Source organism: Athene noctua, chromosome 4 (assembly GCF_965140245.1).
Source record: "Athene noctua chromosome 4, bAthNoc1.hap1.1, whole genome shotgun sequence".
Lineage (NCBI taxonomy): Eukaryota > Metazoa > Chordata > Aves > Strigiformes > Strigidae > Athene > Athene noctua.
The window spans coordinates 38,106,938-38,133,466 of NC_134040.1; the positions used below are offsets into that span (position 1 = coordinate 38,106,938).

At 48.1% G+C, this 26,529-nt stretch overlaps 1 protein-coding gene across 2 annotated transcripts in view; it reads left to right on the top strand.

The window, feature by feature from the left end:
* MAML3 (mastermind like transcriptional coactivator 3) overlaps positions 1-26,529 on the top strand; it is a 249,588-nt gene that overhangs the window by 217,165 nt on the left and 5,894 nt on the right. The window contains exons 3-4 of one of the 2 annotated variants that reach the window (XM_074905065.1): positions 22,470-22,721; positions 24,820-24,907. In XM_074905065.1, coding sequence (XP_074761166.1) covers positions 22,470-22,721; positions 24,820-24,907 — 340 coding nt within the window. The remainder of the gene's footprint in view (positions 1-22,469; positions 22,722-24,819; positions 24,908-26,529) is intronic. The other variant, XM_074905066.1, reaches the window with a different exon arrangement.

Sequence of the window (26,529 nt, forward strand, 5' to 3'; positions counted from 1 at the left end):
GACAAGTTATTAGAAGCCTGATTACTTTCTTAGCTTCTTCAGCAGTGTGAGAAGGCTGCAGAAGCTTTCAGACCACTTTGTTACCGATCTTCCACCTTCCCACTGAGAGGTGTGTGCCACGCCTCAACAGCACTTCAGAGCTGAATGAAACTCGGAGGCATCTTGGTTAAAGGTTATCTCCCAGTTCCCTCTCTTAGTGCCAAGTGGCAGCTTCAGGGAGCGCATCAAGGGTGGGTGGTAAAGCAGCACCTTGCTGCACATGCAGGGATGTGATTTCAAGGATGGCAACACTGCCAGTTCAGTCAGTACCCACGGGCACGTGTTGTCCTTGGGCATGGAAACCAGCAGGCTTACAGGTGGCGTGGTGGAAACTCGCTTGGGAAACTTTTGATGGAGCTCATCAGGAGGAGGCTTGTGGGGAAGACACCATTCCCCCTTTGTCAAATGGCAAGACAGTTTTACCCCAGAGAGCCTCTGAGCAGACTCCTCTCACAGCAGCCATGAGAATGAAAGACCACAGGTAAAGGCTACTGTGAAAAACACCCACCACATTTTTTCTTTGTAACTGCTTTGACTTACTTCTTTCAGATGTGAAAGAGCGAGCTGACAGAGAATGCCTTCCCTTCTCATAAATGAGATTTCAATACCCGAAGAAGTTGACAGTGTCCCTCTCTGTCTTATATTCTGACATTGTGGAAGGCTTCAACTTAACCCTGGTAGTTAAGCTGTAATTGTCTGAACTGAGCCAGGGGGAAGCTGGTGAAAAGTGACACACGTATCTTTTTTTTTTTTTTTTAAATGTCACTCATCCAATTGGCTTTTAACAAGAACACTCTCCAGGCCGTCTCTAGAAGGACCTGTCTGCTAACGGGCATATATCACAAAGTTCTTGATCACCTCTTCTTCCCAGACTTTTCATTGTTTGTTAAGGAGCATTGATGTGCTGAGAGATTCTCTCGTTACAGTAATTCCTGTGTGTTGGACTAAAAAGTCCTCATGGGAGCAACCCTGTACAGGCTGAAAGATGGGCTAGGTGATCTTCTCCATCTCTGCCTTCTGTGATTCTGTCGTTTGTACATGACACTTCTCTAAACAGTGCCCTTAGAGAGCACTCCTGGCTGTAAAGCTCTAAAACGGTGGGATTATCCAAGGAGAGCCTTTTTAGCTTAAAGTACATCACATAATGGAAAGTGTAGACAGCTTAACCAAAGCAGCAGTTTTGCAGTCTAAGCATCTGGTGCATACTCAGGGGACTGTGGCCTGACTCTCATCATCTGCCAATCAGGTCATGACTTGGCACAGCCAGTTTTTGGGATCGCGGCGCGTTGCTCTGCAGAGCTGTCACCATCCTGAAGAGCCGCCCCAGGGGAGCGGGCTGCCGAGCAGCCTTTGACCCGGGTGTGTGCTCAGGTGGCTGGACCAGTGCCTCGGTGCAGAAGGGCTCCACACCTTCTCAAGCTCTTCCACTCGTGGGATATCTGCAGGGTTTCTCCCTGCTGAGGGGTCTCCTGTTTACTGCTGAACTTCGCTTCCTTTCGTGGATTCAGCAGTAAGCTGGTCCTGGCGGTGTTAACACGCCGGCGCAGCCCAAGGGGCACCACACCTCCTCCAGCAAGCCGCGGGAGCAGCCGAAAGCAGCCGGTCACCGCCAGCCTCGGCCCCAGTCTCAGCATCGTCTCTTCAGTCTTCTGATGGCAACCAAGCCTTGCTCTGGCACCACGGAGGCGCCTGCAACGAGGGGCCGTGTGTGTGCCTGGTGGTGTGTAGCACTCAAATTACACCTGACAAAGAGGACGCAGCTTGCTGAAGGGGGAGCGCACAGCTGTCAGCTTCCGACAGCCGTGACAGATTCACGGGGCTCTGCTGCTCTGTCTCACCCAGCTCTGGAAATAAGGAGAGGCTTGTCTCAAGATCCAGAAGAGCTGGCACTGCCTGGGCCACAGCAAATCCCTCGTTTTTAGCCAAGGAGCCAGCTCTCCTTCTGCCTGCTTCTTAACCTATGGTTTTAGTAATATTGCTCAAAGGAAGCAAGAGTCGAATAGGGTAGGGAAATTTCTTTCCTTCCTTGTTCTGTTCTGAGTAAGATTTTTGCCTGTTGGTTTGTTCAGGTGCATGCAGACAAGGAATACAATTCTGGGCTTTTTTGGAGAAAATGTATTCTCTGAGGATGTAACTAGAGCATGCTGGTACTGTAGCTCCCTGGATCCCGGCTGCCTTGCTGGGGTGAGGGCAGTCCCATGAAATCAGAGGGACTGTTGTCATTCTGGCTGTATGGGTGGAGATGCTGAAGCATGAAGCGAGTGATTCGTCCAAAATCCAGATTGTGAATGCATCAGGCTGCCAAACTCCAGCCTTACAGCTTTTTTTCTCCTGCGTAGGGTTAATAAAAACAAATTCTACACACTTCCTAAGACTATATCCACCTACCTACCCCCTCTCCACCAGTTAATGACCTGTCTGGAGGCAAAAAAATTAGTCTGTTCTTGTAAGACCAGTCCGCTGTAGGCAGGGTGGCACCAGTGGCTTTCTGCTTGAAAGAAAACAGGTTAATCTTACTTAGATTAACAAAGTTACTTTTTTGGTATCAACAACGCAAGACTCTTAAGGCCATGGTATTTCCTTACCCAGCTATTGACAGAATACTTTGTATCCCAAGGAGCTCTTCAAAGAGGGATGCATGTTTACATTTACTCATTTTTGATTTTCCTTCATAAACATATAGCCGTGCTGTCACTGAGTGAAGAGAGGTGTGCTCTGGCTTCCTCGGATTACTTGGACTGTACAAAGCATTCCCAAAACTGAGATGAAATGCAAACAGTCAGCTAGCCATCATTTGAGAGAAAATGGTAAGATAGAGTAAGAAAACACTTATTAACAGAAAACAAGAGCTGTTTTTACGTCCTGCCTTTCCATTCTCTCAGCAGAGAACGGTCCTGGGTTGTGTTCATGCCTTAACTGTGGTGAAGTAGAAGGTCCTGATCCCACAGTGTACCATGGAGCTTCACTGAGGTGATACAGTCCAGTGCATTATGACGCTTGTACGATCAGGCCATACAAACAAGACGCTGCAGCACAGCTCCCCACAAATCACTGTTTGGTCTGAGGCCTTGTCTTCCCTGGGCTTTTGTGGTGGTGGTTGTTTTTTTCCACCTGCCGGGTGATCGAACCAAGCAAGGTGGCGGTGGCTGCTTGGGGCGCAGGGCTGGCATCACCTCACAGTGCCACAGGCCCCTGTGTGCTGTATGCCATCCACCAGAATATCGCCACTGGCTTCGTGAGAGAGACCTTAGAGGTGTGAGTTTCCATACCCAGGTCAATTTTTAACCATTTCAGCTTTTAGCACAAAAGTCACCTCACTAAATTCTTCCCCTGAGTAACGTATTTCTCTGAGACTGAGGTGTTAGTTGAGGCTGCAGCTCACCCGGCACTGGAGAGGTGTGCTCAGGAGCCATAACAGCATCAGACACAATGGCACTTAAAAACATCAGGGACAGGCAAGACCAAAAGAAAAGGATTCTGTGTGTTCGCTTGTGCTGGAATTGCTGCCACAACCCATGTCTGTATTTTTTTAATGGAAAAGAAAACCTGTCTTGGATGTGTGTTCTCTTTTATGATTTGTCTCTTTTGAAATGGATCTGACAACTGTTAAAATTTCTGAAAGCTTCGGAAGAGGAGATCTCTTTGCTCCTTCAGCAACCCTTCACATGCATGCGGTCCCCAGCTCCCACCTCCCAGATTTCTCCCCCTCCTACCCACTCATGAGCACGAACTTGGGAATGGGAGCGGGATGTATCAATTCAGTATTATCCCAGCAAGAGAAGAGCCTCCTCTATTGCTATTTTTAGCTCGGCGGGTGCACCCTGCCTGCCGTGAACTCAGTACAGTGAAGTGCTTAATTCAGCCTCCTCGCTCATTTAAAAGAAGGCTGTTGAGCGCTCTGACCACCACAGCTCTACTTTTACAGCTGGCCGTAAATTTCCAAGTGTGCCGTGATATCTTTAGCTTTGACTCCAGAGATTTCCTGTTGAGCTGCAAGATGCAATCCTGCAAGTGCGCTAAAGCTAAATATACCCTCTCCAGCTGACACGCAGCCAAACAAACAAGGGCAGTGTCAACATGAGTGTTTTCCAGTGCTGAACGGGTCGAGTTATTCTGGGGGAGCTGGGGCCTAGTTCCATTAATTAGGCAATTAAGTTTGTTTTGGCATTTAAATAATCTTTGGACCTCTTTCTGCGCTAATCTTGTTTGTAGTCCTGTAGAAAAGACCGTATGACCTATGTAGCAGCACTGCACTCTGCACTCAGCTTTGACTACTGAGTCTGTTGTGGATGAAGGTTTTCATCCTATAGGCAGTTACTTTGGCTTCAGAAAAACGTTGTAGCTTTTCACTTGTACTAGTCAGCATGGCCACAGCTTTTAAGAAAGAAGAGAAAATTAATTTTGAAGCAGTCTGAGATTAGTGAGAGAAAATAGCAGTAAAAACATATAAATGAGACACACCACACTGGCTCGTTTCTCTTCCTGGCACCAGTGCCAACCCAGTGCCACACACTCAGTGATTCTTCTGAGTACAAGCTTGGGAATGGGAATATCTTTGCTTCCTGAATTTTTAGTTGTGATTTTACTATGATGAGGCTGTTAACAGTCAACATGCTCCTCTTCATTTTGTAAGATATAGGATGTATTTTTAGGCCATAAGAAAATGTTTTGAGGGGAGGGAAAAGCTAATTAGTCTTTCAGGATGTATACCTTGATTTTGCCATTGTAAATCTTCAGTCACTTCCTCTTGTAAGCAGATGCGTCCATGCCCAGCACCTGCTGAAGATGCAGCAGGCCTTCCTCATCTGCAGCTGCATTTGGTTGTTGGTCTGTGGGAGCACGGCGCTGTGAGTAGGAGTAACAGGAAGGCGGGGGCACTCCAGGAGCTCCCTATACCACTTCCCCCAGCAGCTTTTGGAGGCCTGGGGCTCTGCCTTGGCTCATATCTTTGCTGGGTTTAGTGGCAAGCCAAAGAAGCTGGAGTTTGCTGCAGGATTATTTTTGAAAAGTCAGGGAAGAGGAGGAATGGTTGTCTTTTTCCTGGGCTTTGTCACTATACCATTCTTCAGGTGATGGTGTGTTTATGTTTTTTAAGAGAGAAATGTCTCATCCTAAGCAGGGAGAACACATACTACTACCTCAGCTCAGAGTAACAGATGATTTTGGAAAGAAGCCAGCAAAGAAAACATGCCACTTACAGTTAAATAAAGATAATAATGCTAATTGATGAGTATAGGGCAACAATACATATTGCTAATGTGTTGTACTTGTTAAGGAGCTGATTTTTTTGCAGTGACAAACTGAATGCTGAAATCTGCCAATTCTGTTACAATTTGGAGTTGTCTGACAAAGCTACGCACATATCGCTGTGCTGGCTAAGAATCACAAACCTTCTTGTAAAGCGGAACTGTCTTACTAGGGTGCACAGCTGTTCAGATAACAGTACATGGAAGTGTGAGCACTGTGGTTCGGTTGCCGGAGATGTCCGTGAGGCACAAGCAGCACAGCACTCGGGCATCCTGACGCTTCTGCTAGTGGTGCGGCCCTTCCTGCCTTGCCGCTGGGTTTCTTGCAGAGGAAATTCCCCAGATCACACCCTGACCGATGGCCATCTCTAGCAGTCCCTAAGCTGTCTTGGAGAAGAGGTCTGACGACTTTGGAAAGAACTGGAGTCAGCCCACTAGAAGCACGTAACTCAGTGAATATTGGCTTGGCATTTTTCTACAGGCAAAACCCCCACTGCATTTCATTCACAGACAAATGGCTGTCAGAACATGAGTAAAGTCTTTATGCCCATCTGTGGTAACATTTCCTTATCAGCGTCTTCTGCTGTTTTGCAGCACTTGTTGGTACCTGGTTCCTTTTGGTGAAGCCCAGGAAGATGCCAGCACTGGGAAGGACAGTGAATCTGGTGGACAACGCAGTTGCCAGTCTGTGTTGCAAATGATATCTCAGTGTTACATGTGTGTTTTCATGCATAGTATCTAGAAAATCAGGTTTGGGATCATTAGGTTGAAGTGCAGAGAAAATTCAGTAAAATGTTTCCACACAAAGGATACAGCTCAGCATTTTCAGTGGGCTGCCCTGGAGGTGCCTGAATGCTTTGAGTTTTGGTCACTGAGAAGCAGATGTGGGTCTGCAGAGACTCACAAAAATTGTGACACTCCTTGTAGTCACGAATGTATCTTTTATTTGAAATGTTCTGAACCTAGCTTACCAGCTGGAGTATGGCGCAGGAATCTCACCTCACCTGGTTTTTAGGGGAATATTTGATTGCTGAGTTTGCTAACACAGCAACAGTGCTTCTATGACCCAGACCTGTTAAACCAGTCTTAAGTAAGAATCGTGATTCATTTAGGTGCTTCCTACTATGTTCCCAGGTTATTGCAGTGTTGTAGGTAGTTCTGGAGGAAAAGATTTTTAAGATGCTAATGACAGAGTTACAGCTACAACCTAAGGGGAGGGGGAGCTAAACAAAAGAAGGATTCATTAGAGAACAAAAGAAGCACTGGAGGCTTTGAACCTCGGAGTCTCCCACACATTAACTAGGTGTACTGCCAGTGTGCTACAGATGTGCATTACATGAACACATAAGGTAATGATATGTCTACAAAGGGCTAAATGCATCTGTTTGATGTTTTGTAGTGAATTATATTTAAGCAGGTGGGAAGCTGCAAACTCCCCAGTCCCTCCATATGTCAGAAATAAGATATTAAGAGGTCCAAAGATATCTTCTGCAGTTTTTGTAGAATCACAGCTGACAGCCATACCATGTGTTGGTAAATTGGAGCCGTGCTCTACCACTGGGAAGTACAACCTGTGGTTCCACAAGAGGCACCATTTGCTTTTCTTTGTGAAGGGTTTGAGGCATCAGCTCTCTGGACAAAGTCTTTTGAATACAGGCAAATGATTAAGTAGCTGGAAGGAAGGAGGCAACACGTATGACTGCAGATTTCAGGGTCTCTCTGTTTCCATGCCTCTCCAGGTGAGGAGGGATGCTCAGAGCAGGACTGGGAGAGGAGAGGAGAGCCTCCCTGGGCTGAAGTTCTCTCTGAAGCAGCCCTGCAGAGGCAGTGCTGCGTGCCCTGTATTTGGGACGGGGAACACACCGAGCTCCCAGCCAGCCCCTGCTTCCCTAAATACCACTGAATCAGCCTGGGGAGTGGGGAGTGTACATAGCACCAATTTCTAGGAAGACTGTGGCTGTGCAGTGATGCTTGGGATGATTGGGCCTGCAAATCAGGATTTAGTCGCTGAAATGTGAGTGCTGTGCCTATGACCCAGGGTGTGGAGGAAGGAAGCCCAAACTGAGTTATTTACACCACAAAGTATTACAGGAGTTTGCCCAACAGTCTGGTTTGTGCTTCAGTACAGAAAATGAAACTACATCCATATCCAGGATTCGGGCCCACTTGTGATCAGGATTGGGAGTCACACTATCTTAACCGTAGTTTCTCTTGTTCTTCCCGAGGAGAGCACAGCTGGGAGCTGTGGATAAGATCTGGCTTTTGCTAGTGACTTCTACAACAGTGAGGTTGGATCCTTGGTAGGATGGGGCCAAGATCATCTCCAGGGAAGCAAGAAAGGGGCTGGAATTCTTGCAGCTGCAGAAGGATCAGGGTCAGAATGAAGGTACATTGCAGATACCTGTTTGTCTGCAGAGATGCAACCGAAATACTCCATTAAAATTCAAGTTCTTCAGATTTAGATTGATTTAGATCTAGGTGCATCTGTGTAGTTTTTCTCATGCTGTTCCATCTTTTGCAATTGCACATTGGTTTCTTATTGAGCATTTGAATATAAAAGGTATCAAGGCTAGCTAGGAAGATCTTTAATTGTAGGTTGTTCTCTTTTTCACTGTACATTATGAAAAATTGTAGTAAGGAAATGTGAATGCTGGGCTAGAGGAGGTCACCAATAATCTATGCACCTGCCAATCCCATTAGCTCCTTTGGATTTTGCACTGTAGGGGCCTAAAGGAAATATGGCCTAAAAATAGCTGTCCAACTTATGAAAAGGAGTCAGCCAAACCTTCCTTCAGCTGAGCCGCAGCTGCCTGAGCATTTTGAACAGCGGTAATAGAAAGCTGCAGTATGGAAACTCTTTCCTTTTCTCGGGAGACTCGATTTTACAAAGGATAAAGAATGATGGATGAGAGATCTGCCCTGGTTTCAGTTAAATAACTTATAATACCACCTAAGAGGAAGCAGAGAGATTCTGTCATCCCATCAGCATTTTAGATATGTGCAGAGCACAGCCTTGGTTTGGTGGCTGGGATTTTCAGAGTCACCAGTCCTCTGCCACTTACTGTTATTTTTTCAGATCAGCGTGTAGCTTTGCATTGGCACTCTGGGGGACAGCCAAATTCACCGTGATAGTAGGGCTAACGGTTATATTAATGAAGGGTGTCATTCTTTGAAAACAGTTTGTTGGGTTTTTCTTAATAACTTCAACAGGACTTTTCTGAGATTTGTGCTTTTCTATTCCAGGTCCTTTTAAAGTTATTGAGATAATGAAATTATATGGATGAAAGTGGGGGCAGGGGAACCCAACTCAATGCCTGCAAAATAATTGCTGCATTTTTTCAAAAAAAAGTCTGTAGTCTTCATTCATGTTAGTGATAGCTCAAACAAGGCACCGCAGTTGAGTGGCAACTGCACCAATTAGCAGTGCTGCTGTTGGTTTGTGAATTGCATGTGAAATGTAAAATTTGTCCAGAAGTGCTAATGCAAATTGCTCAACAAAAATGTGCCCTCTGTGTCAAGTCTTTTCACTTGTTCTGACACACTGATGTCTTCCCAGATTTCTCTGATCGGCAGATCCCTCTCTCAGTTGACAGCTACCAGAGCTCATAAAGTAATGGAAATATTTCTTGTTGCCATTAGCTGTGTTTCTGCAAAGACGGCTACAAGCTACTGCTGGGACCGGTTACTTGCCATACAACATAATTTTGACTTTTATTTATAGGGTGTTGGACTTCACATTTCTAGAATTAAATGCTAAAAGCCCAGTCAATGTCTAAGATTTTACCTGCACAGAAGTTCAAAGACCTGGTTATCCGCCACGACAGTAATTTGGTCACTTTACATGTGTTCAGCATCCTCTGTTATTGTATATGGTGATAACCTTTGTGCCTTACCGTATGAGGCTGAGTTACAATTGCCGTGGGAACTGTAACTTAGCATTTCCTGACTTTTTTGGCATACAATATCTCATCCTAATATCACATCCTTTAGAAGAAGTGGAGCAAGGGCACATTGAAATGTTGGTGTGCTCGCATCTACAGAATATAAAATAGCGTATTTAGCTGTATGCAGATTTAAGGTCTATTTGTAACTGCTTCTACTATGGTGAGTAGCACCTCTGAGTTGCAGTCACAGTTTAGGAGTCCCATTGTGCTAGGCTCCCTGCAGATGCAGGATGTAAAATATATTTCCTTCCCCCAAATAATTCCAACCTAAGGGTAAGATAACACAGGGAGACAAACACACCAAGGAATACAAGGAAACAGAAGAGACTGCTGGACATCATGGAGACAGGAATTTCTACAAATTTCTACAAATGTAACTAGACTGGGGCCAGAGTTCAGGGTCAGATTTGTATGATTTTGAGAATCTCCTCCCAAAAATGAAGTCCAGCGGGGAGGAAAGCCTGGAGGCACTTCTAGCTAAAATGAAACATGTGGAAAAGAGTGGACCATGATGGGGTGATGGAAAGCCTCAGCAGTGAATGAGAGGTGATGCATGAAGTGGCATATGCCGCAGGTGGATTTGAAAGCAAAGGAGGGGGCTGAAATCTGAAAGAAGGGGAAGCAGAGAGAGTCACAAAGTGAGAGGTGGCACAGTCAAGATAACAGGCAAAGAAAGTGACCTGGGCAGCAGCATTGTGGCTGTCTGCAAGCAGGGTAAGATTGCAACCGTCAGGGTGCGAGTCGATGAGAGCATGGCTGTGGGACTCTGCAGGGAGGTTTGAGGCAAAGATGACAAGCAGGTTATGGGCTGAGTGACAAGCAAGTGATAGTGTTGTCCACAGGGACTAAAGAAACAGGAAGGAAAGAGGACCTAGGGAGTAGGATGAGAGCCTACTTCGAGCTTGAGCTGACAGATATCCACAAGATGATCCCAGAGGCAGGGCATGAATTTAGTCCGAGCAGATGGGAACTGGCCAGGGACAGAGAGTTCGGTCTGATAGTTGCTGGTGTAGAGAAGGTCCTTGAATGTGTACAGAGAGTGATATTGCTCAGAGATACGAGTGAAAGGGAAAGGAGACGAGGGACGAGGATGCGGACCCACAGAATGGCAGCAGGTGGGAGGGTGAGTAGTCACGAACTAGTCCGCATAACACTGAGCAAGCAACTGAAGGTGTCGGAGTCAATAGGAGCACTGGGAAGGGATGACCAGATTTCCAGTGGAGTGTGTCCAGCGGCGCCGGAAGGAGCCAACAGGCTATGGCAGTGAGCCTGGCGTAATAGTGCAGCACCGCAGCCAGACAAAGGGTATTAGAGACTGTGATACTGGATTCTGTGACAAGCAAGAAGTGAAAGCCTGTTTGGAAAAGAATCTGTGTTGAAGATGGAGACTAAATTCAGTCTAAATCGTATAAATCATAGGCAGCGCACTCGATAAGCTTCGAGATGACAGTGAGAAGACAGAGAGGGTGAGAGCTGGAGAGTCACTTGGAGTCAAGGGTTATTTTGATTTTTTTTTTTTTTAAAAAAAAGCATGAAGTTAAAGCATGCTTGTGCTGCAAGGGGAAGAAGCAAGAGGAGAGAGAGATATAAAGGAAGGCAGATGGGGGCAAGAAAGATGAGAAGACAGGATGCAACAAGGTCGCCAGGACAAGCAGAAGGGCTGGGAACCACTAATGAGGCCATCACCTCTGTGGCCAGGAGGGGAGAGCTGGGCAGGATACAAAGGAAAGCAAGTGGGAGGAGAGGGAGATCATGTCTTGCTTTGCTAAGTCTCTCATGGGAGAGATCAACACAATCCTGTGCAAAGACCTGTCTCCAGTGAAGGCAGGAGGAAGGCAGGGCTAGAGGAGTGAGTCAAAGGCTGCAGCTGGGATTGCAGCTATGAGGGCTGGTTAAGCTGGCAAACATGAGTGTGCATTAGGAAGATGGCAGGACAGGAGGCAAAAGAAGCATTCATGGTGTGGAGGAAGTAAAAAAAAAAAAAAAAAAAAGGTAAGTTTCAAGCTTCAGAAATAAGTAATTGTCTCAGAAGAGGTATCAAGGATATCCAGAAAGCCTTAGACAGGGTGAATAAGGGCTTGATCGGCAAAGGAAGCTATGCCCTGGAGACCTGGAAGTCTAGAGATAAAGTCAGTACTGCCGAAAGCCAAGCTGAGTTAGGCCTTGCAAAAGAAATTAATTCAATAGTGGAGTTTTCCTTAGCCGTATAAATAAAGGAGACCTCAGAGAGAAGGAAGGAACCATGCAGTGAAAAGCCATAGCCCAAATCAGAATACCTTGTCTCAGTTTTCACTAGGACTAATAAGATTGAACGTCAGAACAAAGGCCAGGTGTCTAATGGAAACATAAAGACCATATCCAAGGTAGAAGAAAAATCAAGAGTTTTAACTACTGGAACTAGGTGATATGGGTAGCCTGGATTCAAGGATGTTAAAAGAACTAGCTTGTGAAATCGCAGACCTGGTGTGCCATCCCAGCCACCTCAGCTTATCAGCAGCTAGTTATCTGAACCCACAGCAAAGGTAATGTGGCTTGCTGGGCAGCTGCAGTGGAAGGCCACTTCCCTTGGTCTTGCTGGCTACCTTTTGGAACCGTTTGGCTCTCGATTTTAGACTGAAATACCACCTGCAGAGAGGCTGCACAGACAAGCACCCACAACTGAAGACAAGGGAGTTATGCCGGCTCTTTGAAGTCGGTGTCAGACAGGGGAAGATCGTGGAATTTATGCAGATGACCATTCCTCATAAGCACCAATGCATCTGCTTTGGGCTTTTGTCAGTCTCACTCATCATCTGCCAGAGTCCACCAGAAGACGCAGGTACTGCACGGAGGTGGCACGCTCGCCCTCTGTGTTTCTTACGGGCATGGAGCAGAAAGTCCTCACTTCACCCGCGTCCTTCTGCTGTGTGATCTTCCCATGAGGGCACGATGTGAATGAGCTAGAAAACAGTAGTAGTAAAGGAACAGTTGTGCTCTGCAGATCTTTCACTTGCAAAGCAAGTTGTGCCAGGAAATACCGACAAAGATAATGCAGCTTTACTGTGAGCACCGAGGGACGTGGCATATGCACTCTCTGACCCCTCACCGCATTTGTGCCAGGCCAGAAGCCAGGGGCAGTGCAAGGGAGGTCCTCAGGGGCATGCAGAAAGGTGGTTACTTTGTGAGAGCCCCAAACCTTGCTCTAAATTTTTCTGTGATTTTTTTTTTGCCTTGGCAGAAGCAATGACATGGGGCGATTGCAGCCTCTTCCCAATTTTTGAGGTAAGGTTCCTTCTGCATATGGGAAGGAGAGCATATGGCCCACTGTGTTTATTTCTCAGCCAGGATTCTTTCAGCCTTGGCAAATTACATGCTGCTTGCTGAGGAGCAGCACAAGTGCCAAGTTTGAATTTCTAAAAATGAAAGGGATTTCATTTATCACAGCACAGAGAAAAGGATCTGAAAAACGCCCTTAAGTGTGAAAAATACCTTTTGTTTATGCTCAAACAAAACAACCAAGGGGAAATTTAACAAAATTTCACCTAGAGTTAAAAAAAATCCCTGCAATCATCCGCGGGAGACTTCAGGCAGCTTCTGCCAGGCATGAGCTAGAGCCAGGCTCCGTGAAATACCTCAACAACCGGCGAACAACAACCGGCGAACTCCGTGGGGTACAAGGTGATAATGTGGTACAGGCTTGGGCCATTAGAAGGAAAGGGGCTGCCTGGTAATGGGTTAGTGTTTGCTGCTAGAGAGCTCCATTAGAGCATCTTTTCCTGGTACTTTTCCTTTTTCCAGGCCCCACATTTTTCCCTGTGTGTGCTAGAAGCTTTTCTTTCTCTTATAGCATTTATTTTTATTGTGTCATTTTCCCTCTGTTCCCCCTTTTCATTGGCCCTGTGTGACTGTTTGTTTAAACCATTTGCCTGCTTTCATCTTCCATTTTTCTTCTCTCCCCCTTCCCGGGGGCTCTCTAGCTGCGATTATCCTTACGCTTCACATTAGCTTTCCTCTCTCCTGCTCCAGGATGGACTCAAATGGGGCATTGATTAAAGCTAAAACCTTTAGCAGGAGAGTTTCTAACAGGCACTGGCTTCAGGTTCCAGCCGCTTCCATGAGCTCAGTTCTCGCTCCGCTTTGCTCCCAGACCAGTTTCCGAAGCCCCAGGAAATTTGACAAGACAGGGCCAAGCTGGCACCGAGAGGGCAGTTGCAGCTCCTCTGGAGTGGCCTGATTTGTACCTTTGAAAGTCCTCAGCCATGCCTGTTGGTAGAAAGCAGCAGGGACGGGGTGTGGAAAAGCTGTTGTGTGGGCTGGCTTTTCAACCCTCTCCTCCCGCCTTTTGCTCCCGGAAGGCTGCTGCTTGCTTTCAGAGTGGTAGGGCGCGCTGTGAAATGCCATGGTGGCACAGCCTCACGCAGCAGTCTTTGAGGGGAGTAATTACAGCCTTTGTAATATGCATAAAATATAAGGTTGGGCACTTCAGCGTTTCTTCAAATCCTCGCTCTCCTTCCCTCCCTGCTGCCAGCCTCACTCAGGGGCCGGTGCTCAGAAAGCGGTGCTGTGGCTGTGGGCTGGCGTTGGAGAGCTTGGCTGCAGAGACAGTGCCAAGGGGCCAGTTAGGGGCAGGCCTTGAGGCACATCAGCAGCCCCCGCAGACCTCTTCCCGCCCGAGACACTAACACCAGGTGGCTGCTCTTTGGAGGGGAAAGGCGGGCTGCTCCATACTCCTGCCGGGTGGGAGCTGTACGTGGGAGTAACCTCTAAGTAACCGATGCGCCATAAAACCACACCCAGTCTTGCCTCACAGAAACTTGTCTGTGCAGCCGTTCCCTCTGTGGGTCAAATTAATGCCTTGATTAACCCCATTAGTTCACTCCTGCAAGAAAATGATGTAAAATACCATTTCACTGGGCCATGAACACTGGTGCAAATGGCTCCAGAGGGGGTGAGATTGCAGAGCAGGAGGATTCGTTCCCGTTGACAGGGGCTGGGTGGGAGCATCAGGAGCTGCCCCGGCTGTCTCACAGACCTGCCAGAGCCGCAGTGGTTCTGCGCCTGCTTGGGTCCCAGCTCCTCCAGGCTAACTAGTAGCACAGTCACTAGTCCCTGCCATACACAGCATGTACGGGGCATATCCGTGGAGATTTGCCCAGGACCGTGAGGGTCACGTCCCATAGGTGACCGAGCAGGTACTAGGTGATGACCATAGCCTTGCAAGAGGCTCTGCTTGAGCCAGGACTTGTAACTCATTAAAGCAAATAAGAAGAGCTTGTCTCAATTTTACACTTTGCATATATTTTTATATTTGTATATTTATTTCTCCCTTTATTTGAGATATATGTAAAGAGGCTCTTTTGGGTTTACTTCGGGCTGATCCTTTTTTTTTTTTTCCTCCTAAAAATAGTAAGACCAATAAAAAATTGCAATTACCAGGAAACTAGTTATTTGAGATAAATCAACACTTATCCCTCAGCGCACAAACCCAACCATTATATCGTTAGGCTTCGTACCTTGGAACTAGCTGGTGAAACTGTGGATAAACAAAACTGAAAAGCAGGAGTGATTTCTCCTGCAAAGGTTTCTTTCTTGGGGGAGGGGAGAAAACGCTGTTATTTGTAAAAGAGGAAATGAGCCTGTTTTAATTACACTGGTTGAAGTTCAATAGCATTCTGTTGAAACGCTGCCTTTCTGAATCCCACCAGCGGTGCTCAGGATTTGTGAAGTCAAACCCCTGTGCTGAAGGAGAAGTGGCTGCATGGGGAGGCAGGGCTTCTGGCGACACCCGGTAAAATGATGAGCCCTTCTACCTTTCAGTCTTTGAGATGAACTTCTGACAGTCTTTAGCACTTAAATGGTATTAGAAAAACAGTTGCTTGTTTTAAAACCCTTTGTTACTGACTTTGTCACCAGAAATGAAGAAATTAGCCCCTCCGATGAACAAACAAAAGTAGTAGCCTGACAGATCCTGTTTGTTCTGTGGAAAGAATAAACTGTATCGAAAACATGGGGAGGAGAGATGCAGGCGAAGGGAGGTGAAAGGAAAACAAATTGGCTGCATGCAGAGGTCTGGTGTCAAACGTCAGAGGGATCTTGTTCGCTCAGATACTATATGAAAGACCATGGCAACCGGGGGCCCGGGGAGAGAGGAGAGGTTTGTAGCCCCTCCCTGAGACTGGATGACAGAGGAAAAAGGTGAAGCAATCTGCTCTGCAGAGCCTGCTGCCAGAGTCGGAGTGGTAAACCGGCATATTCTGTCCCTTCATCCTGTACGCTGGGTCTTTTAAGGAAAAAAAAAAAAAAAAGTCTGAAATGAATGGATTTGTAATTCCCTTAGTCTGTCAGATGGTACCATTCTGCGAAAGGTGGCTTTGCTCTGGGCAGCCTGATTTAGAGAGAGGATTAAGATCCCTGCCAGACACAATAAGTAACAACATTACAAGGAATTTAATAGAAATATTTCTGGGGGAATATAGGAACGTGCTTTCAGGCTGCTCTGAAAGCAGTGGGTAGAGATTATGTTTTACTGTGACATAGTATATGGAAATGGAGTAATATTTTTGATTCCAGTAATAGGTTGGAGACCCTCTTTTTTAATATATATCCATATGTACAGACACACATGTTCACACGCAGTAGCTAAGAGCTCTATGGCAAAGGAGCAGTGCCTGTCAGCCTAGCACCAGCATGGTGCAGGAGGGCCAGCTGCCCCTCCGGGTGCCAGGGAGCAGCAGCTCAGATCTGTGCAGAGGTAAGGGCAGACAATGCTGTTCTATCTTGTACATCACAGGCCATTCAATCGCACCACTCAGTTGTGTTTATCCAGAAAGGCTGTCATCCTTGAAGACATCAAAATGTGGAGATCTGCCATTTCTGATGGGTAATGAAATCATAGTGTAAAAATTTGATTCTTCTTTCTGATATGAATCTGTCTTCAGCTTCCAGCCCTTGTATCTGGTTTTGCCTTCTTCACTGGATAAAAGAACTCTTTAAAGGATTTCTTCTCTCGTGAAGGTATTTTTATACACCATGGTCAACGCATCTCTCAGTTTTCTTTGTGGTAAACGAAATGGATTGAGCTCTTTAAGTCACTCACTGGCAGATACTTTCTGCCTGAAATAATTTTTGTGTCTTCTTTTTCTGTTCTGACTCTAAAATGTAGCCAGCTGATTGTATACATTTTTCTAGTATCATTCTTCTAATGCAGTATGCAGGATAAGCCACCTCCTGGCTTCTATTTGCTCTTCTGCTCTTTGTATACTCAAGGATTGCATTAGTTCCCATACCACAGAACGGCACAGCGAGCTCGTGTCTGATTGTCCATTTGCACATTAAGACCCTCCTTTCAAGTCTCAGCTCCCCTCAGCTTTCTGGGAAATGCTTTGTCCCCAGATGTGGAATACCCATCCTCTGTCGATTTCTGCCAGCAGATGCCAGGCACAGCCCGCTTTTCCCTGGGGGTCCCGCTCTGCGCCCCAGCCTTCAGAAGGAGCAGAGCCGGCTCACCATGTCCGAGGACTCTGATCATCAGGCTGTGCATGAGGGCCAAGGAGTAGGCATGGCCGGTCCCTTCCGGCGCTTACCCGCACCCAGCTGCCCGGCGCTCAGGACATCAGCTGGTGGTCATTTTGCTTGTTCTGAAAGAAAATTGTATGATTGCTTTTAGCCGTAGTTGGGAGACTGAATGACATAAGGAAGGAATAAATCACTGCATGATAAGGAAGAGGCATATAAGATTTGAGACAAAGAGGAAGATACCTTTTCCGCTCCCCTTTGTTCTCTTTTTAAAGTCATTTATGTTTAATGTGCATAACTGTGTATATGTGCATACACATCACCCTGCGGAGGATCCCCTCTCTCCAGTGATCCCTGGAAATACACTGGTAGGACACAGGATTTATGCTCCTATCACTTAACTAAGGATCAAGATCATCAACAGGCAGCAACTCCCACGTAGGCGTTAACTAAACAGGCAGATCCCGACAAAAGTCCATCTTACTGGGTGCTCTGCAACTATACAAACCTGTCCAGACATGTTCCCTGACCATTTGGAAACTGCAGCTCTTTTTTGGCTCCGCAAATGGCAGCTTGGCTCTTTCGATGCCTGGTTTTTCTCCCAGGGACTGAGCACTTGAATCTTGTCCTTGGGCTGCTTTAAAAGCAGGATGCTGAGGATGTCGAGACAGGAGGGGTCCCGGCAGGGTCCCTGGCAGGCTTAGCCAGGGCCAGTGCCTGTGTTTGAACTCGCTCTGCGGCATGACTGAGTCAGGGGAAGAGGCCTTGGCACTGTCCCCCCTCGTGTAATCAGCCTCTCGGCTTCACCTGTCCCTCGGGAGGACCTCACATCAGAGCTGCACCTTTGCTGTTCCCAACTGGAGAACTGCATGTAGTTCCACACGAGCCACCGTTATCAGGAGAGAGCTGTTTGTAGCCTGAGAGTAGCACACAGTGGCTTTGGGTGGTGTTGAAAATAGCCAGAGTGAAGAATCAGAAGTCACACTGTACCATCTTCCCAGATGTAACAGGCTGATGAGAGGCAGGCTGAGAATACAGCACGTATTTCCCATCCCAGGACATCTTGTCACTCTTCTCAAGGACTAACATGCCTACACCCCTGCGGGGCACCCCTTATGCACATGCCCACATGCACACGAGCACAGAGCCCTGGGCGAAGGAGCTGGGTTGTCCCCTTGCTGCTGCGGGTCCCTGGGGGATCCCTCCGGAGCGGTGGCAGCCTGAGTCACAGGGTGAGTCAGGCTGTGGGCATGGGCCGATGGGTACCAGCCCCGTCAGCTGCGGGGGTGATGTGCAGTCAGAGCTGATTAGCTGGGGCGCTGGGGAGGGTGTCTGGAGAGCAAAGAGGCAGCAGTGCCGGTTGGTGGAGAAAGGCAAATGCAGAGGCAGGGCAGAAGGGGTAAGGAAGAAGAAAGGGACAGCAGGGAATGAGGAGGAGGAGGAAACAGGAGGTCTAGGGGCAGGAAGTCTTAGGGTGCAGTAGGAGGAAGCTGGCAGGCAGCACAAGAGCAAAGAGCATTGTCAGTGAAGCCTGAATTAGTTTGGTTTTGAAGCTCTGTAACTGTGTAAGTGCTGCACTTAGCCCGAGTTGCTTGACTTGGTGCTCAGCTCCTGTGGTGAGAGTGCATCTGGGCCTGGCGCATGGTTTGTAAGAGGCAGCTGTGCAGAGTCCAGCATGGCTGCTTTCATCACCAGTGCCAGCCACATGCGTGTACCCCCCAGCCCACTTCCAGCTCTCATCTCCATGCCGGACCTCAACAGGGAACAGTGGAAGGACGGTGGGGGTGCACACTTGTTCCCAGAAGCCCAGGTGGCCCCTCACCACTGCCAAGGCTGGGCAGGGCCTTACAACTCCCCCTCGGAGGTTAACAGCAGCAGTGCCAGGCTGCAGAAGTGCTCTTGGTAAAGAGCTCTGCTCCCAGGCACAAGGGAGCATTTTCCAGCCTGCGGAGACCTTTTGCCTGGGCTGAGCTCCTGTTTTCGGGACTCAAAACCCAGGGCTGCTCCCAGTGATGTCAGCAGGGCCTTTCATCATTGGTTGGGAAGAGCTTTTGCCAAAAAAAATGGAAAGGAGGAGATATATTCCAGGCGGGAGGGGTGGTGTTCTGCCTTGATGAAGAAGGTCTGGCTTTAAACATGTTATTAAAAGTGGAAGCAGGAAGTTTTCACTACGTGTAGGTAAACTCTTGTACCTAAGAATGGCTAAACACACAACAGAAGTAACACCTTTGTGCTAATCTTTGTACTTCCTCCAGCTGCTGTACAGTGCACAGGACTCCTGTCAGCTGGTGGGGCTCCTTTCAAAGCCTTCTTCCTTTTTAAACTCTGTAATTCATACGTTGCAGAACAGAGCGCCTTCTGCAGCATCACCGTGGGGTGAACGTGTCCCTCAGCCATATCCGTGTGTGTGTAAGAACCAAGAAAGTAGTTCTGTAATAAGATTATTTCGAAGGCAATTCGGTGAGGACTTGGGCTGCAGCTGAGGATTGGCGGAGGAAGCTCCGCGTGATGTCACTTCACATCATGCCCTTTGGCTCCCGGGTTTTTCCCCTCCTTTTCATTTTTCTTGTAGTGGCTGCAGCAAAGTCTCCATTATTTGGCAGCATGGCATTGCTTTTGTCTATAAATGGAAGCAGTTGGCCCGTCTCCCAGTATAACACAAGATAGTCCTGTGCATCAGTTATGCAATCTGTAGCTTGATGACTTCATCAGAAGTCGGGGGAGGGCCAGGGGGTGGTAGGAAAAAGCCTTCACCGTCAGCTCTGCTGGAGACAGCTGATGGCTGTGTGTCCCCCAAAGCAAAGAAAGCGGGAGCTCAGCGGCAGGGGTGGATGCGGTGCAAGAGCAGCCGAGGGATGATGATTAGTGGGTGCGTGTCCCCGACCCCGGCTGCGGGAAGCCCCAGCAGCTGCCGCAGCCCTCGCCCTGCCCTGGCCGTGCTGCAGGGACCGCGCTGGGACGGGTTGGAGAGCGCAGCAGGAGAAGGGACCAGGGGAGAAGTGGGAAGAGGAGCGGGGAGGGCACTTTCAAACCAAGGCAGATGTTAAAAAGAGAAAGAACCTAAATATTGGAGAGCTGCCTTTCAGCAGAGGGCCCTTCAGGGAGTATCTGTGCAAAGTAGAGATGCGGACAAATTGTATTTTCTTGTTATTTCCTCAGAAGGGTCCTTGAAAACCTGACCTTCATGCAGAAAGGCTGATCCTAATTTCCCAAGCTACACTCAAGCATTGATTTTAACCCTTTTGTTGTCGGGGTTGGGGTGGGTATCGTAAGATTATTTTTATATATATTCCCAATCACACAGTAATTGACATAACTCAAACCATCAATGAAGCAGATTAATTTGAACCTCACCCTGGCATGCTTTGCACGAAGGATCCTAAAGTGATATAGGTCCTTTCCATCGAGTCAGTATTTTTGAATGAGTACTCATCGCTAAAAGACAGTTAAAGAGGTTTTAATGAGCAGATGTTAAGGCCGGTCCCACACCTGGCAGGGCTTGCCCTGGCTTACTTAGGCCAGCAGAGGTGAAGAGTGCTGCTGTCACCCCAAGCCCGGTGCACGCTAGTGGCTTTCCTGGTAGTTGCTAAAAGGTCGTCCTGCCCCGCGGAGCAACTCTTGCGTGGTTTTAGGCCTTAGAGGCCAGCCGGAGCTTAACGCAGCGTTACGCACCACCCACCTCGCCAGGCCGCGGTGAGGCGGCGAGGGCCGGCTGCCGGTGGCGGGGCTCCGTGGCAGTGCCGTGCGGGGCTGAGCATGGGGAGGGAAGAGAAGGAAGAGAAAATCCTCAAGCTGTTTTACACCAGGGAGTACCCGGAATAAGGAGTTGGGGCTACAGTGCTACACCTGCTGCTTTGTAATCAAACCCCAAAATTGTGTGGTTTTTTTGGTTTTTGTTGGTTTTTTTTTTTTTTTTTTTAAATACGGCCCTAGCTGGCCATCTGTTTTCGAGCAAAGCCCCTGTAGTCTGAAGGGAGGCACTGGGTTGTTGAAAGCTTCGTTTTCCCCTGGCAGCGGGAGAGCCTCGTCTTACAGCGCTGCCCCGCGGGCGCGGGGGGTCGGTCGGAGGAACCACCGCTCCGCCGCAGCCCCGAGGGGGCCGATTTTAACACGCACGAAGCTCTGGGCGCCGCCGTCCCACGCTGTTGCTGCCGGCGGTGGTGGTGTTGGGGGTTGTCCCGCCGCTCCCCGGGCCCCCTCGCCCGCACCCGGTAGAGGTCGGTCCCGCTCCGGGGGCTGGTGCCCCCCCCGCCACTGGCCGGGCCAGGCCGCGGGCGGGCAGCGACACCTGCCGGCGGGCGGCGGCGCCGGCGGCCTCCACCTCCCTCCGCCTCCCTCACCATCCCTCAGCCTCCCTCTGCATCCCTCACCGTCCCTCAGCCTCCCTCAGCATCCCTCAGCATCCCTCACCTTCCCCCAGCCTCCCTCAGCATCCCTCACCTTCCCTCAGCATCCCTCACCTTCCCTCAGCCTCCCTCAGCATCCCTCACCTTCCCTCAGCATCCCTCACCTTCCCCCAGCCTCCCTCAGCATCCCTCACCGTTCCTCAGCCTCCCCCAGCATCCCTCACCTTCCCCCAGCCTCCCTCAGCATCCCTCACCTTCCCTCAGCATCCCTCACCTTCCCCCAGCCTCCATCAGCATCCCTCACCTTCCCTCAGCCTCCCCCCAGCCCCGTGGGCAGCCTTTGCCTCCCCCTGCCTCCCTCACCTTCCCTCAGCGTCCTCCAGCCTCCCTCAGCCTATCCCTGGCCCCGCCAGTGGCTTCCGCCTCCCACAGCTTCCCTTAACCTCCTCCGGCCTCCCTCAGCATCCCTCACCTTCCCTCAGCCTCCCCCCCGGCCTGGCCAGTGGCCTCCACCTCCCTCAGTTTCCCTCAGCTTCCCTCAGCCTCTCCCCGCCTCCCTCAGCCTCCCTCAGCCTCCCCACGGCCCCACCGGTGGACAGGGCAGCAGCACCGGGAAGCCAGACCCGACACAGGAGAGCTGCATGGGGCTGCTGGCCGCGGGGCTCCCCGGGCCCCTCGCAGCCCCCAGCTGGCACTCAGGGCAGGGCCGGCACAGAGAAGAGGTTTTCAGATTTACCCCTGGCCTCCTGGCACTTCTTCGTTTTCCCAGCACTAAAAGGCAGCAAGTCGGATTAGAAACACAAAGCAGGGTGGGGTTAGGAGAGGGTGTTGGTGGCGTCAGGCGCCCCTCTTACTTTCAGAAATGGCTTTTTGCTCCATTGCTGTGGGATGAAAATCTCAAATAAATGCGTTATGTGGTTTAGTCCTGAGATTCTGGTGCAATATAAGGGGGAATTAATGCTGCCAGCTTCCGCTGTTGGTTGTGTGCACCTAAAACCTCAGCTCCTCGATCCAGGCGACTCTGAAACTGCCGTTATGGAGAAAGGGAAATGGAGAGAAAATACATTTCTTGTCTCCATGATGACGGAGGAAGTTTAAAAAACACATTACTCTGAAGTTATATATCCTGAATGAAAAAAAAGTACACAACTTCTTTGTTAATGAATTGTAAAGCACTTTTGCTTTATCTGTGAGGGCTTTGAACTCCAGGAGAGGAACCTGCTCCCTGTGGGGAACAGCCCGTGGCTTGGTCACAAGCCAGGAGCATCTTTCCAAGGACTCGTACTTTCTTCAAGCTCCAGTCTTCACCCACAGGCTCGACGCTTCTTGCTAATGAGCTGTAGTTCCCCTTGCCCAGGGAGCACCCCAAGTAACGAGGCCTTCCGTCTCTCTTTGCGCAGGAGCAGCATCAGGTGGGATTGTCTCGGACCACGGGGCCTATGCAGCCCTCTGTGCCGCCAGGCTCCAGCAGCGTGGTCACAGGGACGAGCTCTGGGGGTCCCTTCCTGGGAAACCAGCCTCAAGCGGCCATCATGAAGCAGATGCTGATTGAGCAGAGAGCCCAGCTCCACGTGATAGAGCAGCAGAAGCAACAGTTTCTAAGGGAGCAAAGGCAGCAGCAGCAGCAGCAGCAGCAGATCCTGGCAGAGCAGGTATGAGAGCACAGGCGCTGGAGACAGCGCAACACCCACCCTTCCTTTATCTGGTAATTCTCTATCTGTAGCTCCTATCATATTTCAGCAATGGTTATCAAAAAAAAGGCATTTCCCTCGGTTTTAACATTAGCTTGGCAAATATCACCCATGTTCCTACAAGTGGGCTTGACAGTCACATGGGATTTTAGACACTGAAATTTATCTCTTAACCTGGTGTCTCAGGCTGCATTTACTCTGGCAGAAGCAGACTCTGGTACAGTTACAGTTCCTGGTCTTCTCCCCTACCTCAGACTGTGACCTTGCACTGGCAAAAGCTATGAACAGCCGTGCGGCGATCTGTAACAAAGTATTCACACGGGTTAAAAGTAACCTAGTAAAGAAAAAGAGTTAGTATTTACCCAGATCAATTCCTTAGTCTGGTTTATCCCCTACCAGTGTCAGCAATTCTGATAGCACAAGGGAGATGCAGCAACAAGGGGGGAAGCAGGGGCCGAAGTGGGAGAACAGCAAAGCCACCTCTCGCAGTGGCAGTGAGAAACTGCTGCATTGGAGCCTGTCACCCGGCTTCTGGAGCTCTCAGGCTTTGCAATACGGATGTTAAATTACCCAGTCTGAGAGGTGATGTCTTATGCACATCTAATTCGGCTGTAGTTTAAAAGCAACCCAGTGCAAAGTCACACTGTTCAGTTCCTATAAGCTTATGCCCAAGTTTAAACTCGCAGTCCCCTAACGTTATCTAACTAGTGTTCTGATAGGTCAGTAGTTACTTTAAGCTGGGCTCACCTCTCTTGCTGGGGAAATACAGTTTAAGACCTGGGGTCTGCATTAATTTGTGTTAGAACTTGTGCATGTTGTACAACCGCAGAAACACTGATAGCCTTCCCCTTTTCTCATGGTTCTTCTGAGAAACAGAAAAATTCACCCCTAATGAACAGGAAGGATGCTCCTAGATATATTCAGGGTAAAGATGCCTGAATTGGTTCAGGTGTGGAGAAGCGTGGAAGAGTGAGAGGATGCAGTAATGTAGCCCCATAATGGATTAGTCCAATTCAAGTGCATAAACCCGAGAGCCAGTCACTGATGGGGCTGCTGAAGGCAAGACCTAAAAGTGTTGAAAAACCACAAGGCTGAGGCTGCCAGGTGTGCTGGCATAGATGAAAAGTGACAAAGTCACGGTCCTCGGGCTCCTAGCTGTTGGGTGTTCTGTGCCTAACAAGGTTCACTTTATCTTTTTGATAGTTTGTAACACGTGTTTATGAACACAGGGCTTAGTACTTGTTTCCTTCCCATCTTTGCCGTACTCTTTGTTACACATCCTTGGTTTTGGACACAGTATTTGTACAGCTGCAGATGAAGCACCAAGACATGTCCTTTTAGTAAGTGCATAGTCAAGTACACCCTAGGCTTTGAAAGCTCTGGTAAACACACTCTCTGTTTGTATAATCATCCCTTGATTCTGTTTTAGATGCATGAGTATTCATAGAAAATAACCCCGGAGGAGCAGTGTGGGCTAGATCAAGAGAGGGAGGCATTTTGCAGTCACCTGCTCCCCAGATATCATTCACTGAAGCGCAAGGGGAAACGTGTCTTAGTGGCCATTCCTGGTTTGACTCAGGAGCGGTCCTAGGCCACAGTGCTCAGGTCAGGATGCAGAACTCCTTGCAGCTGAGTGGTTTGGGTGCAGAGGTGGAGGAAGGTCTTGTCCCAGGAACACAGGCTTCTAGACCTTGGCAGTGCTGGAGGAAGGAAAGGATGTGTTGCCCTTAGACCTGGGTGAGCAAAGTTATTTCATACCCTCCCTCTCCTTTCAGCCTGAAGACTGTTAGAGGTCGAGATGAAGTAGTTGTAAGTAAGGAGAGATGATGTTAGCCTCCGTGCTTGTTCCTTTTTGAACCAAAAGGAGGCTGTGTGCTGAGTAGCCCAAGTGCTCTCAGGAGGACTCTTCAAATGACTTCGCTTGTCTCTCCAGAACAGCTTGCTAGATAAGAAACGCTGCAATTCTGCTGCAGTGCTTTTGCCACCAGCCCCTTTCTCAGCTCACTAATTAATTAATCATCTTTTTCTCTTCTGCTTTCTTTCCCTCGTTCATTTTCAGCAGTTGCAGCAGCAGTCACATTTGCCTCGGCAGCATCTGCAGCAACAACGGAGCCCGTATCCGGTGCAACAGGTCAATCAGTTCCAAGGTAAAAGTCAAATTATTTTTCCTGCATTGTAGTCAATGTGTGCCTTTGTAACGGGCATGTGAAAGTTCATGTGTTCTGTGAAGACCAGGATTTAAGCAGTGTGCCAGAAGAGAAAGACAGGCTGTTGCACACTTGCCCATACTGCATATTTTACCAAAGGGAAATGCCCAGGTTTGTGTATTTAGTTAAGTTTCTAATTTCCTTTCTGCTCCCCTCAGCAAAAGCTGCATTTTTTATTTGACATTCGTTTTGCCTCTTTGACATCTGGATTCTCTGGATTTATCTTGTTTGTCTCCACTCTCATTATGCTTTTTTTTTTACCATCTAGCATCTCTCGCTGTGTCTTGGTTTTACCACTCTTCGTTCCCCACTTTATCTAATTTGATGAGCAGAGAATTTCAGAGAGGTCATCCTTATCTGGAGAGGTGACTGATAAATGTCAGGTGGGGGAAACACAGTGAAATATCTGAGGTGTAAATGGAGATTTTTTTAATGATCTCAAGAAAAGCAAGTAGTATCTCGAGGTACTCGCAGATAACTGAAGAATGTAAGCACAATCATTTTGCTGTAGGAAAATAAGTTCATTCTGAGCTTTTTAGGTGCAAAGCATCAGCTGAATGGCTTCACTAAGCCTGGATTCTAAATTGACATGAAACAAATGTACACTTGCACTGTATATTCATGACAGTGTCATGTAACTGCAACAGAAAGTGAGGGAGGCAGGCATATTGCAGTCCTCGTACCCGGGAAGCAAAGAGGCAGCCAGATCTTCTCCAGGTATATAGCAGGGTGGCTCCTTCTAATCACCTTCTCATTTTTCGCTTTGGCAGCATGAATTGTGTATGAAATTATTTTTTTCCCCCAACATATCATTTGCAAAATCAAAATGTGTGTATGTGCACTGCCATACATTGAGATGCACATGTAAAATCTTTCTGCATTAATACTTCTTTGAAACCTTGCCTTCATATGTATTATTTACAAGAAATGGAGAAGAGAGTTTAGGCTAATCTGACAGAGCAAGGAATTAATTTTCATAAATGAGCTAATTTAAATATAAATATTTTACCATTTTTCCTATTTAGTCAGAAGAATGTAGTTCAGTGCAGTAGGTTATGTGTAAATGAGACCAGAAGGTGGCCCAAAACCTTAAAATCTGTTGCATCTCTCTTTTAACTACTCTTTGTCTGACCTCCTGTCTCTTATGCCAAGCACAGTAGTTAACAAAAGTAGCGTGTGAACCACTTGCTGGTAGTGACTCCTTTGGAGGTTTTCAACTGCCATTTTTAATTAAAAAATAGCTAAAGATGCATTAAGAACGTTTTAAACATTATCTGTATCTTAAGCACTTACAGTGCTGGAGACATTGTAAAAAGAGACAGCTTCTCATCATGGAAGGAGGAGGTGGCCTAAATAAAGAAAAATCAAGGGGACCCCAGTGCTAATTGTTAAGAAAATGGTTTGATAGCATGGATAAAGTAAAAGTGACCATTTGCCCTGTTCATGTGAGATCCAGATGGTCTCTCTTCATGCTACAAAATGTTTCATGTATCTATATGTTAGAGCTAAAAGCATCCTCCAGAAGCTTATCCCACTGCAGGAGAAAGGGGATGCAGCCATCC